Here is a 14,857-nt window from a genome sequence, read left to right on the forward strand (position 1 = left end):
AGGTGGCCTGGTCACCAATCGATTCAGTGTGTTAACCAAATGTTCTCTGTGGGGTGGACTAATATGTAGTAACAATGCTAACAGGAACGGCTGCTAACACAGGTTTTTTTTTTTGTTAACTTGGCATCGTTCCAGCTGTATGCATCACCCAATGTCTTTCTGGGACGGCACATTATTAGTCCCATTTTACCGATGAGGAAACTGAGGCCCAAGAAGTGAAATGATTGGCTCACATTCTGTTAGTGAACGTGGGGTGCTTACGTGTCAGATGCTGTTTACAGCACCTGTCATGGGTCGACTTGTTGATTCCCTCTAAAATTAAGAACCATCACTGTCCACTTTTTGCAAGGCAGGTGCAGAGGGAGTCAGGGCTTGCCTCAAGTGCGTAGCAGGGCATGGCAGGCTGGACTTGGACACACACACCCCAGCAGTCCGTGTGTTTGAACTTGGACCCCACCTGTGTGTTTCCCTGTGTTTCTACCCCGGGTGTGAGCCCCTTACCGCTGTGCTCAGCCCCTGCACTGGGCAGTCTATGGCCACCACCCTCAGATACTTACAAGCTTACCGGATACAGAAAGGCCGAATTTGTGAGGTCGGTGAGGGCGGGGAAGGGAGGGGGCTGTTGGCCAGAGGATCCTGGGCAGCAGTGGAGGCTGGATGTTGGCTGAAACATAGGATTTGGATGCACAGCAGGGAGATGGGGCTTTGCCTGCAAAGAGCCACATAGCAGGAAGGTGTGTGTGTTTGGGGGTGTGGCCGCAGCAGTGCCTGCTTCTTGTTTAAACCCTGCCCCTGAGTGTGACCTTGGGCAAGTCACTTAACCTTGGTTGCTTCATAGGGAGATGCCTGCCCTGTGAGCACACACCGAGATATTAGAGAGGAAAGGTCTTGGGCAGAGCAGTGCTTCCAGGACTGTCTTCACTCAGGCTTCCATAACAGAATTCCACTGACCCGGAGGCTTAAACAGCAGAAGTTATCCTCTCATAGTTCTGGAGGCCAGAAGTCCGGGCTCAGGTTCTCAGACTGTGATCGGGTCTGATGAGCTGCATGCCTTCGTGCTGGGCCCAGTGAGTGAGCAAACGAGCTCTCTGATGTCCCTTCTTACGAGGCACTGATCCCATCATGAGGGCCCCACCCTCATGGTCTCATCTAACCCGAATCACCTCCCGAGGCCCACCTCCAAACACTGTCACGCTGGGGGTTAGGGCTTCAACATGGCAATCTGGGGGACAGAGTTCAGCCCACGGCAAGGACTGTACAGGTGAAGGTTTGATCGAGGAGGGGGTGAGTGAGGAGTTCGGGCTCTGTCTGCATGTCCTGGCAGAGTTAAGGTATCTTAGGGACACCTGGTGTAAGGTCACACACACAGTCCTTGCTGCTCACTCCAGGCGGCCTCTGAGTGGAGAGCATCACTGCTAGGCCCGGGGCCTGTGAATCTCACATGGGGAAATATAGAGTCCGGTCCCTGCTTGGACCTGGTGGAATTTCTTTCCAGGCAACCAGCGACTTCTTGGGCCTGGAAGGGGTGGGCTGGGGAGCCCGGCAGGGGAGGGGTTGGCGTGTCCCAGGTTTATCTCACTGTCACTCAGGCTCTTGGCCCTGCACTGTCCTCCTCTGTCTCCCTCCCCAGGGTGGTGGGTGGGAGGACCGTCAGGTGGGCCCTGTGGTCAGGGCTTGCCGAGTGCACGTGGGGACAGTCTGCAGGTCAATCAGTTCTCACACCAAACTGGGCTGAGGGACTTGAGAGGGGGGCAGATGTTAAAATCTTTGGGGGAGAAATTTCAGGACACAGTGCCCAAGACCGACAGCAGCGTGAAGCGGTTGGGATGCCTCCTTGCGGGACGTGGGCTTATGCTGGGCTTTGGAAACATGTGGATGTATGTACAGATATCCTTGATGGGGTTGGGTGACACTGTGCTATGGGCTGGTCGTGACATATGTGGGAGGACATAGAATGATCTGGAAGGTGAATTTATGGAAGGGTGAGGTGGCGACTAGGCTAGAAGTTTCCAAAAATGTCCAGTGAATCTGTTCTAATCAGCAGGGGCTGTGCTACTTTTTGAAGGAAAGGTCTCATGAAGCAGACCTGGGATTTTGGACCTCTTCTCGGAGGCCTCGAGGAACTTTTGTGCAATTCTGTGACATGACAAAGTAGCTCAGGATGGAGATGTTTCTTCCTGCTCTGCGCTTCCCCCTCCTAACCCACCTGGAGTGTCTGACCAACCTTTGGTTCTCTTTCTCCTGCATAAGCAAGGCTAAGGAAACACAAATGTTTAATCCCTCCAACCTCCGAGGAGAAAGATGGCTTCCCAAACAATTAGGTATTGATTTTATCTTATTTGCAGTTGCAGACTGCGCTGTTGATTTGGGTCACTGTGTCTTTCGCAGATCTCAACTGGATGTAGCAACAAGTGCTTTTCTTCGACTTGGGTTTTATTTTTTAAAGGCAGCAGCTCATTTTGCAGTGCTTGCTTTGTGGCTGGTGCCTCTCAGCAGAGCTTTGGGGCTGAGGCCGTGATGAAGCGGCAGGAGGACGAGGAGGCAAGCCGTGGTTTGTTTAGAATGCTTTCCTGCCTGTGGTTGCTACCTTAGAAGCTGTGTGGTTGCTTGATAGGAGAGGTGCCTCTTAGCCGCATGTAATCGGAAGAAATTCTGCTGAATTGGAGAAAAAGGACAGGGCAGAGGAGCTGAGCTCAACTCAGGTCTGAGTTCATACAGTTAGTTAACCCTCCCTCATAGGGCAGCTTCGCTTAGAGAAAGTCTGGGTTGTTTCTCCCTAGATTGTAAGTTGATGTGTAATTATGGAAAAAGAGGAGGATGAAAAAGATGGTAGCGCGTTCTACACGGGTTGGGGGGAACCCCGGTGTTTTCATTGTAGAGCCATTAGAACGTACCTTAGGCCAGTCTGACTCTCATGATGCAGATGCACAGAGGTCATCTTCTAATGCCATCCCATTTAGAGATGTGCCTGCGCTCTCAGGAGGATGGAAGCTAGTTGTAGAATTTGCCAGGGTGACAGATTGTATTTTATCTGCTGACACCTTGTACTTTCATGTTAATTATCTGTGTTGATTAATCAGTGAACCATGTCCAATCCATCTCCTAAGTCATCACCTAATCCCTGAGACTAGCAGGACAGGGTTCACCGATTTATGCCAAGGATTGGAAAAATGCACCATCACTATATAGGTCTTCAGCAGTAGCCTCATAAAAGACCACAAAAAATGGGGCAGTGATTCTGGGACCAGAGGCCTCACTCCCTGTCTTTGGGCGGGTTTCTGGGCATCACCGAGGGAGCATATCGTAACTCTAAACGCTGCCTTCCGTCTCAATGGCTACCTCCATATTACTAACAGCTGATCAATGGAATGGACTTCCTCTTTAAACCATGCAGGGAAATAGAACTGTATTCTTGGTTATTGGACAGGATTAGAGCGGACCGGTCTGTCTCCTTCCGCATCTTTTTTCCTCATTCTTCCTTCTTTCTTCTCTATGGGTCCCTATTGCAAAGTTAATGAATACCTGCCCATGAATGAGCCAGCTACCACATCCCCTTCAACCCTCACAGCAGTCTCTCCAAGGAGTATTCTGATCCCCATTTTGTGGGGAAACTGAGGCTCAGGGAGAGGTCGCGAGACTTACGCGGATGTATTGACGGAGTGCTTTTGTGTCAAGCTCTTCCAATGCAAAACTGCATTTTAACTCAGCCCCCAGGGCAGCTTGATGATCTTACACACAGGAGGGAAGCTCTGACCTGGGACTAGCACCCATGGAGCTGGGATCATTCCTGGAAGGGTCACTCCATCTTTCTCTGCCTCAGTAACTTCTCTGCCTCAGTAACTTGACCTGAGAAATGGGCATCATAGCGCCAACCCCCAGAGATGACTGTGAGGATTAAATAAAGCACCTGCAGAGTGGGGTAGTTGGGGGGGGGGGGGGGGCAGGGTCTTAGTTGAATTTAAAACAGGCCCTTCCTCTATCTCCTGATGCCTGCCTTCCACCAGGGAGCAGACAATTAAAGAGTGAAACTTCATGACTAAACAGGAAGCTGCACCTCAAAAGTCTGCAAACTGATCAGTTTGATGCTTTATAAACTCTCTAAAGTCTTGAAAAGGGGGCGGGCGTGGAGCCAGAGCAGTTCAGGGCTTCCAGAGGACCAGCCGCTGGTATTAAGAGCCTGGTGCTCAGGGTTCCACCTCGATTCAAAGGTGCTGTTCCACGGGCGTGACCTTGGACAAGTACGTGACACCTGGTCTCCACTAAGTGCTACTTGAATAGGTACAGATAAAGTGCAAACATCTTGGCCATTTTAGCACCTTGGAGCTGGTTTTTTCCAGGAGTAACAAGCCACATGCTATACTTTAAAGTGCCAACAGAACCACGTGCTGTTGGGGAGAGTCCAGGGACCCCAGCAGAGACCAGGGAGACAGGTGAGGGCTAGTGAGCCAGACGGGAGGTGGTGGAGGCTGTTAGTTTCTGGGTATATTTTGAGGGTAAATCCAGAAGCATTTGCATATGCAGGGGGATGTGGGCTGTGACCAAGATTGACCCGAACAATCGGAAGAGGGGAGTGTGTATGTTTCCTACGATTGGACTAGTGGAGCGGAGGGTGGGGTGGGCGGAAGCAATGATTGTGACGATCAGGAGATTGGTTTTGACCGTGTTGAGATCCCAGTGGACAGTTAGATGTCTAAGTCTGACATTCAGGGGCGAGGTCTGGGCTGAAAACATTAATTTGGCCGCTGTCAGGATAGAGGTGTTATTTGAAGGCCCTGAGTGAGTGGTCACACGATCCTCTGCTCTTGGGTTTGGAACCAGCCAGTGTGTCGTAGAGTCAGGCAAGTAGGGGAGGGAGCTGCCTTTGGGCCACGAACACTTGGGTTTGCCAGTGGGCCTTTTTGCTTTGGGAGACGGCCTGAAATGCATGGTCCAAACTGTGCTCACAGCCACTACGGAGGAGAGGGGAGGTGCTTATTTTGTCCTGGGTGGCAGCAGCCGGTGACTAACCCCAGCCAGTCCCAATCAAACCAACCCTACTGCAGCCCAACATGTGGGAGTCTAGGCCTGTAACTGCAAACCTGCAAAAAAAGATTTCATTATTGAGTGTTCTCTGTCTCGAAGATGAGAGTTCAGGGAGCTCGTGCCTCGTGCCTTGTGAGAGGCTATCCTGGTTTACCTAAGGATGCAAATAAAGTCCTAGCAAAAGGTGGGATCACTCCCTGCAAGCAATTAATCCCAGAAAATATTCCTAAATCAAGCACTCAAAACGGACTCTGGCCTCCTAATTTGGCCATTTAAATGAGAAAACAACTGTTTTGAAAGCTGTATGCACTATACAGCTATAGAGTGGGGTTATTTAAAATTGAAGAGAAAATGTGATATAATTGAATGCCTGTAAAATACACAGCTCCTGTCTCCTTTCTAAGCGCCTTCAGTGCTCTGACTGGGTAGGGGCTATAAAAATAGCAACTTGTCAACCAGAGAAAAACAGGAAGAAAGTGTACAGCCTTATGAATTTGCGTGTCCACGGAGGTTGTATCACTCGTAAGAAGGAAGCAGGGGTCAAAGGAGGGAGGATTACATTTGAGTAGCCCCATTATGAAATTCTGATTTTCAACTCTGGTCTGCACAGATGCAGTGTTATTTATCTCCTTAGTTGACCATGATTTGAAACTGTGTGACATACCAGCAACTGAGCCATCTTGTCCTGCTGTTAAAAAACATAAAAGCCCAAACCACCATCATCTTGCTGATGAACTTTGTACAAACAGGGATCTCTGAAATCAGAGTCCCTCATCTCAGTGATTATTACCCTGGTTTGGGGTTAATTCTGGCACAGATGTTAAGACGATACAGAACTGGGGCTTAAACTGCAGCCAGAGGGTTGAGTTCTGTTCTGGGTTGTGCGTGGCCCTGGGTTAAGAGCTACTCATTAAATGGATACTAGCATGAGTTGGAAGCATAATAGAGGTCGAAGGTGATTTTTTTTTTTTCTTCTCAAAAATGGTTTTGCAAATCTTTTTCAGAGCTGATAGACACACACCTTAGCTGGATACAAAACATATTATGAAACAGAATGACTGTGATCTTTGATCCGAGAAATCAAAGTTAAAGGTAATCGATATCTTCTGCCTTTCCTTTTGTTTTCCAGCTGTGTGTTTCCTTAACTTGATTTTTTTTTTTTTTTTTTTAGTTAAAAGAAAACTTTATAACTTGAAGGCCCTCTCTCATTTTCCAACATTTCCTACTTTTAAGGGCTAGACCCCACCACTCTGTAGGGGGACGCCCCAGGGGGACATACCTGAGATTCTCGGAGGCTGGAGGTCGGGTGGGGAGTAGGGGGTGGCGATGAGGCTCTGGGGACCTGCATGCTCCCCCGGGGGCTTTGTCACCCTCTTCCAGGGAGCAGGCAGCAGTGCCGGGTTCCAGCCTTTGGAATTTCTGCCCTGTGCCAGCTCCCTTCTGGTTTTGTACACTTTGCTTGGTGTTTCCAGTTAAAGAAGGTTCTCTGTCGAGGCTGGGTCATTCTGCATTGGGGAAAGAGAGAGAGGGCAGGTCGATCAGACCCCTCTGGAAGTGCCCTGTGCTTAGATAATTTCCAATCTTGATCTCATCAACTCAAAACTCCACCTCCCCCCAGGGGCCTTCTTGTGCGCTCTGGAAATGGTTAAGCCCTGGCTCCGTTTCGGGATGTGAAACCAGCCTCTGGACCTGGACTAGAGCTGTGTGTGGTTTTCCCACTGAGCTCAGCCTTAGCTGCAAGCGGTAGTTCCCCTCTATCGACTTTGGGTTCTGGGCCTGCGCAGAATAGCCTGGGAGCCAACGCAGACTTGACTGTGCAGGGGATAGGAGGGTCCACGTGGGACAGCAAGGCTGTCGCTTTACCTTTCTGTGCCTCAGCTGTTCAGATGCCGCTGCTGTTGTTTCATGCTTTGCACATTGATTAGAATCAGGTAGCACGTGCAGTGCCCGGCACGTGATGAGCACTTGCCAGACGTCAGCCAGCATCAGGACTGCTGGCTCGCACGCCTCCTGCTGTCCCGCTGGGCGGTGGCTTTTGAACGGCTCATTTGACAGTGAAAGTGGGTTCGCCACATCACAGGCCAGACCCAGAGTCCTCAGCAGCATTGCACTGATGTCGCAGTCTGAAACTCCAGTAAAAAATAACCATCAGGTGTCACGTCCATTAGCACATGCAGTGGAGCTGACATCCCGAACCCTGGTTCCCAGAGGGTGGGGCCCGCTGAGAGGTACCAAAACTTCCCAACAGCAGCATGACAACAGCAGCATGAACCTGAGCGGGGGGAGGGTCTCCCCAGCACACTCTCCACCAGTGACTCTCAAACACCATCAACAGTCAAAACACAATCCTACTAGCAAACCTTGGCTGGATACCCACCAGGAGCCAGAGTCCCTCCTGAGAGCTTCGCATCTGGGGAATCAAGATGACAAAAATGCAGCTGAAATATCAGCGCTGAGACTCAGCCACTTAGTCAAAGGGCCTTTTTAATGCGCTTCTTCCCTCCCTGATGTTAGGACTTGGCAATGCTTCTGCCCTTGCAGGGGCCTGGGAACTCTGGCACGCTGGCTCTGCTCTGCATGGCCTCAGAGGGGATTTACCATCACGTAGCTGTTCAGAGACCACACCCACGGCTTTGGGCTACAGGCCTATCAAGGGGTTTTTGTCCTTTTCACTGAGCCTCTAAAGTCTGGCCTTTCTAGAAAGCTCTTGTCCACTTCCCAAGTGCCCCTGGAGCATGTGGGGATGGCTGGGAGGGGAAGAAAAGCTGGGGAGCTGCTTAGCAAGTGAAAAGCATTGTGATACCCAAGTCACAGGGGATGCCAAGGGCCACACCTTTCCTTCATAGCCCTTTTCTACGTGCTTGGGGGGGAAGACAGGCCTGGTGCTCAGGACACAGTTTCAGCCCTGGCGTTTATTGTTGGCCTTCAGAGTAGCTTTCCCTGAGAGCAGTTAGGACAAAAGGTAGAAGCACCCAGAGAACAGTTCATGTGCTTTCTGGTTCTGCCCCCCAAGTGTCCAGACACCTCTTGCCCCAGCACAGGTTCCTCGAGGGAACGGAGCAAGACGGGTGGCAGGGGGACCTTGCGCCCGTGTTAACTCTGATTCTTTCTTTTGGCCTAGAATGCTGCCTCCCTGGCTCAGGAGTCACCCTCTGGCCAGCCCAAGGCTTTCAAGGGTCTAACCAGACTTTAGAAAACACGCTTGAGGTTTGGGAGAGAAACAGGATGGGGCCCGTCCCCTCCTTCCTGTTGCTTCTTTCTCAGGGGTGAAGTTCCAAAGTCAGCAGTTAAAGGGGAGAAAGCCTAGAATAGTCAAGATTCCCTGGAAAGTCTTCAGCTGCACCTCCAGTCTATCTGTGTGGGTTTCCGTGTGTAACCCTGAGCCGCCCTTCTTCTGCAAGCTGAACTTTGAGAACCTCTGAGCTTGGCTGAAAGAAGGAAGTTGGCACACAGGTGCCCGGGCCCACAAGTAAACCAGTAAATTCCTGGGGCAGGGGAGGATGCTAGCAAAAGGCAGTTTTAAGAAATGTGACACTAATCAACCCAGAGCTGTTTGATGAACAGTCACAATAAAAGGCACTGGCTTCCCCAGATTGCCACCCCCAAAAAGTAGGGGAAGAAAACACTTTGCTTTGCTTTTCTTCTTTGTCATTTGGTGTATATATTAGAGGCTGGCAAACTATATCTCAGTCCGAATGTGGTCCCCAGCCTGTTTTGTTAAAGTTTTATTGGCACACAGCCATGCCCATTTGCTCACATACTATCTGTGGCTGCTTTCATGTTTTAAAAAAAAAAAAAAAAAAATCACAGCTGAGGCATTGAGTAAGGGGCTGAAAATATTTTTATCTGACCCTTTAAAAAGTTTGTTGACCCCTGGTATAGTCTCTTATGTCTGTAGCCATTTTTAGTAGAACAGTTATTGATTTGTAACACCTCTTTATATATGAATGACCTTTGTCATGCATACTGAAAATATTACAGATTTCTTCTTTGGAGTTTTAAAGAAAAATGTGTAATTTTTATATACTTACATTCGTCTGTTTTTCCTTTCTTTCTGGTTTCAGCCTTAGGTATCAGGCTTAGAAATCACCCTGAGGTTGTAGCCATGTTCAACATCCATGTTTTCATCACGGTGTCTCTCTGTAAGGGTAGCAAAAGGTCAGGGGTGCTTGCGGCAGACCGAACACTGCTGGCCTCGATTCTGTTCCAAGAAAGTGATGCTCAGTGACCACCTTAACCACTCAGCACACAGCCTTCTCTGCTTGGTAGCTTCACAGAGGCTGCTCTGGCCTTTTCCTGACTCACACAAAAGAAGCTGAGGTTCCCCGGGCCCCAGAAGAAAGGTGATGGCTAGCAAACTTCACAGCACAGTCTTTCTACCTATGTGGTGGACCCATATGACGTACAGGTTAATGAAATCCTCGTCCCTCCCCTTCACCTGCTGTGCCAAGTGACTGCCTGTCTCCCTTTCTCTGTTTCTAAAACGAGGATGACCGCATTACTAGGTTTGGTGTGAGACATAACTCAGTGCTTGGTACAGCACCTGGTACATTGTTAGTCCTGAAAAAATATGAATGGCTTATATTCTTTTGTGGAGAAAAAGCGCCAGGCAAACAAGAGACCAACAACCCACTTGTCAATTGGATGACAGAAAAATCAGCTTCCCTAACCTAAGTGACCTAGGCTGATGGTGTGGGGTCCTCGTGGTGGGCGAAGATGCATGCATTAGGCACCTGCTGTGTGCATGCTGCTGTACGTGGTACAGTGGGCACACAGGTGACAGATAGCGTGGCACAGGAGGGGCAAGCAAAGCATTTTGAGAACTCAGTGTTGGCTTCTGGAGGGAGTCAGGACCCCACAGTAGGAATGTGAGAAGGCTTTCAGGAAAAGGGGCAGGAAGGAAGTCAGGATTTGGACAAGGAGTGGAGCCATTTGGAGAACTGCCTGTGGCTCGATTTGGGAAGAGGTGGGAGAAACGGTGCAGAAGTTGGCATAGGACAGATGCTCAAAACACTTATTGGATGAAGGAAATACTGACGGCAGTGGCCTTGAAGAGGGGGTTTCAACACTCAGATCTCAGGGTCAGACCTGGGGCCAAATCCCAGAGCAGACAGTGTGACCTGAGGCTACTTAGCCCCTTGCTACGCTTCTGCTATCTCAATACATGTTACTGAGCACTTCCTGTGTACCAAGGCAGTCTTCAGAAGCCAGGGAACAAAAAAACCAAAGCACTGGACAGTGAGCTGCCAGGAACCCCTATGCAAAGGATAAGGAGACAGCCAGGCTGGGTGGGAGTGGGAGGGGCACTGCTGATTGTCCCCAGGGCCTGGGGCCAAGGAGACTGAGCAGAGCCTTGAATGAAGGGAGGGAGAACAGCATTAGAAAAGGCGAGGAGACCAGCAAGGGCAGAGGCTCTGAGGCAGGAGGGCGGCCTGGGGAGCACGTAGAACGGAAGCCAGTGTGGTTGGCTGCAGGGCGGGGAGGGGCGGGGAGGGGCGGGGAGGGCAGCAGGAGGCGTGGTCACAGCGGGAACCAGGTCAGGGGAAAGACAAGCCCAGAGCAGGGTTTTTGGATAAAGGAGACCTTAAGCATGTAGTGGGCCAGAGTGAGGAAGTGAGCCTAAAGAAGTGACAGGAGGCGACAGCGCTGAGGGGGAGACCACCTTTCCCTACAAGGGAGAGGTTCCACGGTGACGTCATGAAACTGATTCAGACAAAGGGCAGCGCGATGCCCCCATCTTCCCTTCCGCCCAAATACGCGAGGCTCCAGAGGCAGGACCCCTCGAGGCAGGGTGACGTGGTTGGCAGAGACCCTCTCGGGGAACTTGGAGCCCACGTTTTCAGACCCACGTGGCTGCCCTGCCCTGGCTGCCGCCCTAGAACTTTCTCCTCCTCCACAGCCAGGGGCGCGCACTCTGAGGTTTCAGAAAGAGAAGGTGCGTCTCCCCAGAGAGGCTGCAGTGGTGCGAGTGGGCCTCGCCTCGGGGCCTGACCACACGGCCGCCTCGCCACCCTGACCTCTCGGGTGTGGTGGGTGTGGTGCAGAGCGATCGCCGAGTTTTCTAGATTCGACCGTGGTGTTCAGAGAGCCAGGGTGCTTTCCATCCAAAGGGAGGGGGACGCTTGACCACCCCCCACCTCCCAGCCCCTAACCTGGCCCCCCGCTCTGAGAAGGGAAACGACCCTTTGGTGAGGGCGGTGGTGCCCGCAGCCCTGCCCAGCAGTTATTTTTAGGAAGTGGAGGCCGTGGAAAGTTTCCATTGAGGATTGACTCCTCTCGTTTCCTAGGCTGAGAAAACAGGAAACCCTTCAGAATCCGGGCTTTGAAAAGCTTCGCATGAAGCCGCACCAACCCCGCCTCCCCCTGGCACTGTGCTTTCACTCCTGCCTGGCTGTCCTCACCAGGGGCCCCCAGCCGCCCAGCCCCGCAGGGTTCCCGAGGCCGGGGCTGCAGGGGGGTTGGGTCCTGCTTCATGCAGCTCTGGTTTAGGGCTGCTGGGCATCAGCTGGTATGTGGTACACAGTCAGCACCCAATAAGAGCTGGTTAGCTGAATATATGAGTTCATCCTCTGAGTTCCTCTCAATGGATCTATTTCAACACTTTGGAACCAGTTGTTACTCTGATACATGCATTCTCATCCATTAACATCCATAGACACCGTCTCATGTTCTCATACACACATGCACAGACCACTCTCTGAACCAACATATGCTATACCCCGGGACTGTGATAATTTTCTCACTGTATCATCTCATCTAAGCTCCTCCACAACGGTAGAAGGAAGGTCATATTTTTGCACACAGTTTACAGATGGGGAAACTGAGGCACAGAGCAGTTATATCACTAAGGAGAGGTTCACCAAGCAAGGAAGCAGCAGAGGTGGGATTCTAGCCCCGGCCACCTGGCTCTAGAACGTGACCTCTCGAGCTTTCCCTTGTACCTGCTGTCAGCACACATCTGAAGAACAGTGAGCGACACCTGATTGGTTTCTGCCCCAAAACAGAGCCCCCTGGTGCAAAGCACGAGGTGTAGAGTCCACCATAAAGCGTGGGGTATCACTACCCATCACAGCTGGCGGCTACACAACACCAGTAACCTGGCCTCGTGCTGGGAGCCTGTGTATACATCAATGCCCAACGTCCTCACAACAGTCCCGGAGGGTACACACAGTGACGATTCTCACTGTACAGATGAGAAAACTGAGGCACAGAAAGAGAAAGTCACGCAGCCCGTTTAGTGAGGGAGCTGAGAGTCAACCCTGGCTTACCCAGCTCCAGAGCAGTGTGTATTTGCTCTCTTCTTATTCTGGGGGTTGCAGACTCATCCAGGCAGGGGTTTTCCAGGGAAAAGCACCCTGGACCTAGGAGCGCTCAGGGTGGAGGGACTCCGAGCACATCAACAGTTAACCCTCACTGCTCATCTTCCATCTCTGTAACTTTAGGATAAGGCTGACATGAGAAAAAGGAGGAGGAGCCTGTGGGAAGAATTTAGTGCCAGAACTAGGAGAGAGGAGATTTATCTACCTTTGATGGGACCCCTAGAGGGGTCTGCCTCCTCTTCATTTCTGCTCCTGGGACCAGTCCATACCATCCAGCTGCGAAACCAAAAGTGCACACACGCATTTTAGGGCATGTGCACACCCCTGCCTTGGTGCCTGGGCTGACTTGGATGGCAACTTTTCCCCAAGAACATTGAGGGAAGCCTTTTTGCAAGAGCCACTATTCTAAGACATTATTGCCTTGATTCTAGGAACTGGTGCCTCAGATAAGGATGGGAGAGGAGAGCTAGCTCCTTGACGCCAGTGGCTGGCATTGCCTTCTTGGTTCCCTACTAAATTCCAGCAGCTTTCTGGGGTTGGGGTAATGGAGCTTTCCAGAGCCCCTTGAGGACCCTTGGTAGCTGAGAAGACTCAGTGTGCTCCTTCACCAGTGGTGGTGGTGGTGGTGGTGGGGTGGGGGGATTCCTGGTTGTGCAGAAAGGGATGGAGATTATGTTTACATTGATGGCTAGGCGTGGTGGTGGTCCCGGCCACTCTCTTTTTAAAGGCCCCTCTTGAGAGCCGTGGGTTTTGTGGGTCAAGGAACTGTGTTTTAGTCATGGAGTGGGTATTTTCTGGACGTCATAATAACAGATGGAGTTTGGTATACAGTAGAGCACCTCAAGTGCATTCAGTAAAAAGGAGAGAGTGTTCCTTAAATCCTGCCCTGTGGCCCAGCTCCATTTCTCCCACAACAATTTTTAAAAGTTACCATTTGGGCCATTTTTACTAAGAAACCCACACCACGAAATAGCAGCATGGGGGATAGGGTGGGGGGAGTCACGATGTGGGAAGGCACTTCTTATGTTAAAAGTTGTCAAATGTATTCCCTCAAAGAACTAAAACATGTTTTGAAGAAGAGCCTGGTTGTATTAGGTTCTAAAAAGCTAACCTGATCCGTGTTTTTGGTGGTCTCTCACGCGCCTCTACTCTCTCTCTCTCCTTTTGTAGTTAATGAAATTATCAGGAAGGAGTTTTCAGGACCTCCCGCCCAAAATCAGACGTAGAAGAAGCCATTAGCAAGACATCATCCACACTGTTGACCCCGGAGCCTCCCACTGCCCCTTCACCATCCTCCCCAGTGTCCACCCTACCCGGAGGCTACGCGCGGGACCACATACCAGCCGAAAGCTAACCTTCCGTCCTGAAGCTCGCCTCCTCTCTCTGTGCGTTCTGAATTTTGGTCTAAATCCCAAAGAGCATCTCGGTTGACTTTCACGGTGTCCCATCCAAACCTTAAGTGCCTGCTGACCCCAAATACATTCTGAACAAGCCCACCCGCTGGAACGCACCTGAGAGCCGAGAGCCTGCAGCCAGGAGCTTAGGGAACAGAAGATGGGGATGCGGCGATTAAACCCCAGCCCTTGCCTTCGCTTTTTCGGGTTACAGATACAGCTCTTGAACCTTTTGAAGGAAAGGAGTTCTCCAACAGAGCAACCAAAGGAACGTGACCCAGCTTACAGGCTGAAGAAAAACAGAAAAGCTGGCCCATCCTCCCTAAGGGTCACCTGTCCACACCACGGATGGGACACAGCTCAAGCTTGATTTTTAAATGTTCTGCTTCTGAAGCAAAAACGGTCTTACTCATACAAGATCATCTGTTAAATCTTCTCAGCGTTAAGTTATGACATTTGTATACCTTTTTTCCTTCTCTGCTTCAGAAAGATGGCCAGAAGTGGCTGGGGTGGGGGAGGGGCAGGGGGACTTCTTGGCCAGCTGCCCTTCGGCCCCTGCAGTACGCGGTCACGGACTAGAGAAGGTCACCCAGGTTGCCAGGTGAGCACCCGTCTGCCGCAGCCGGACAAGCTTCACAGCTTTTTGACGTTCCAGTTTTCTTTCCTCTAACAGCCCAAGTGCTTTTCCATAAACTACAATAGTTAAGAAGAATCTCAAGCATGTGCATTGAATTTTGAGAAGGAATGGCAGAAGGGCTAAAGCAACCAAAAAAAAAAAAAGTGCAGGTATTTTTAAGTAAAACGGTTGCAAAGTGTGGCAATTGCCAGGCCTAAGTGTCTTGGTGGGTGGGTTCCCCCACAATAGAGGAAGAAGGCTGAATTCCCTCTCTGGCCTAGACTCAAAGTGGGACACTCAAGCTCAGGATTTGACCCCAAAGTTCATTGGTTATTTTTAACTGAACCCAGTGAAACCTGCCCCCACCCCCAGCCCCAAAGACACATCTGCATTAGCTGCTTCATCCAGCACAAAAGTGACCTGAATAGAAGCAGACCCACTCCCTCACAGCCCTTAGTTTGAATGCGCTCTGCTCAGACCACTTGCATGGGATGCGCGATGTACCC

At 50.8% G+C, this 14,857-nt stretch overlaps 1 protein-coding gene across 4 annotated transcripts in view; it reads left to right on the forward strand.

Moving 5' to 3' along the window:
* The window catches only part of NFATC2 (nuclear factor of activated T cells 2), a 154,540-nt gene extending 140,672 nt beyond the window's left edge, over positions 1-13,868 (forward strand). For 3 of the 4 annotated variants that reach the window (XM_057703011.1, XM_057703012.1, XM_057703014.1), the window contains one exon: positions 13,512-13,868. In XM_057703011.1, the coding sequence (XP_057558994.1) occupies positions 13,512-13,567 (56 nt within the window). In that variant the 3' untranslated portion in view covers positions 13,568-13,868. Of the gene's footprint in view, positions 1-6,026; positions 6,115-13,511 lie in introns of all 4 variants that reach the window. The other variant, XM_057703013.1, reaches the window with a different exon arrangement.
* The last annotated feature ends 989 nt before the right edge of the window (positions 13,869-14,857 follow it).

This window comes from Hippopotamus amphibius, chromosome 12, assembly GCF_030028045.1.
Source record: "Hippopotamus amphibius kiboko isolate mHipAmp2 chromosome 12, mHipAmp2.hap2, whole genome shotgun sequence".
In the NCBI taxonomy this organism is placed as follows: domain Eukaryota; kingdom Metazoa; phylum Chordata; class Mammalia; order Artiodactyla; family Hippopotamidae; genus Hippopotamus; species Hippopotamus amphibius.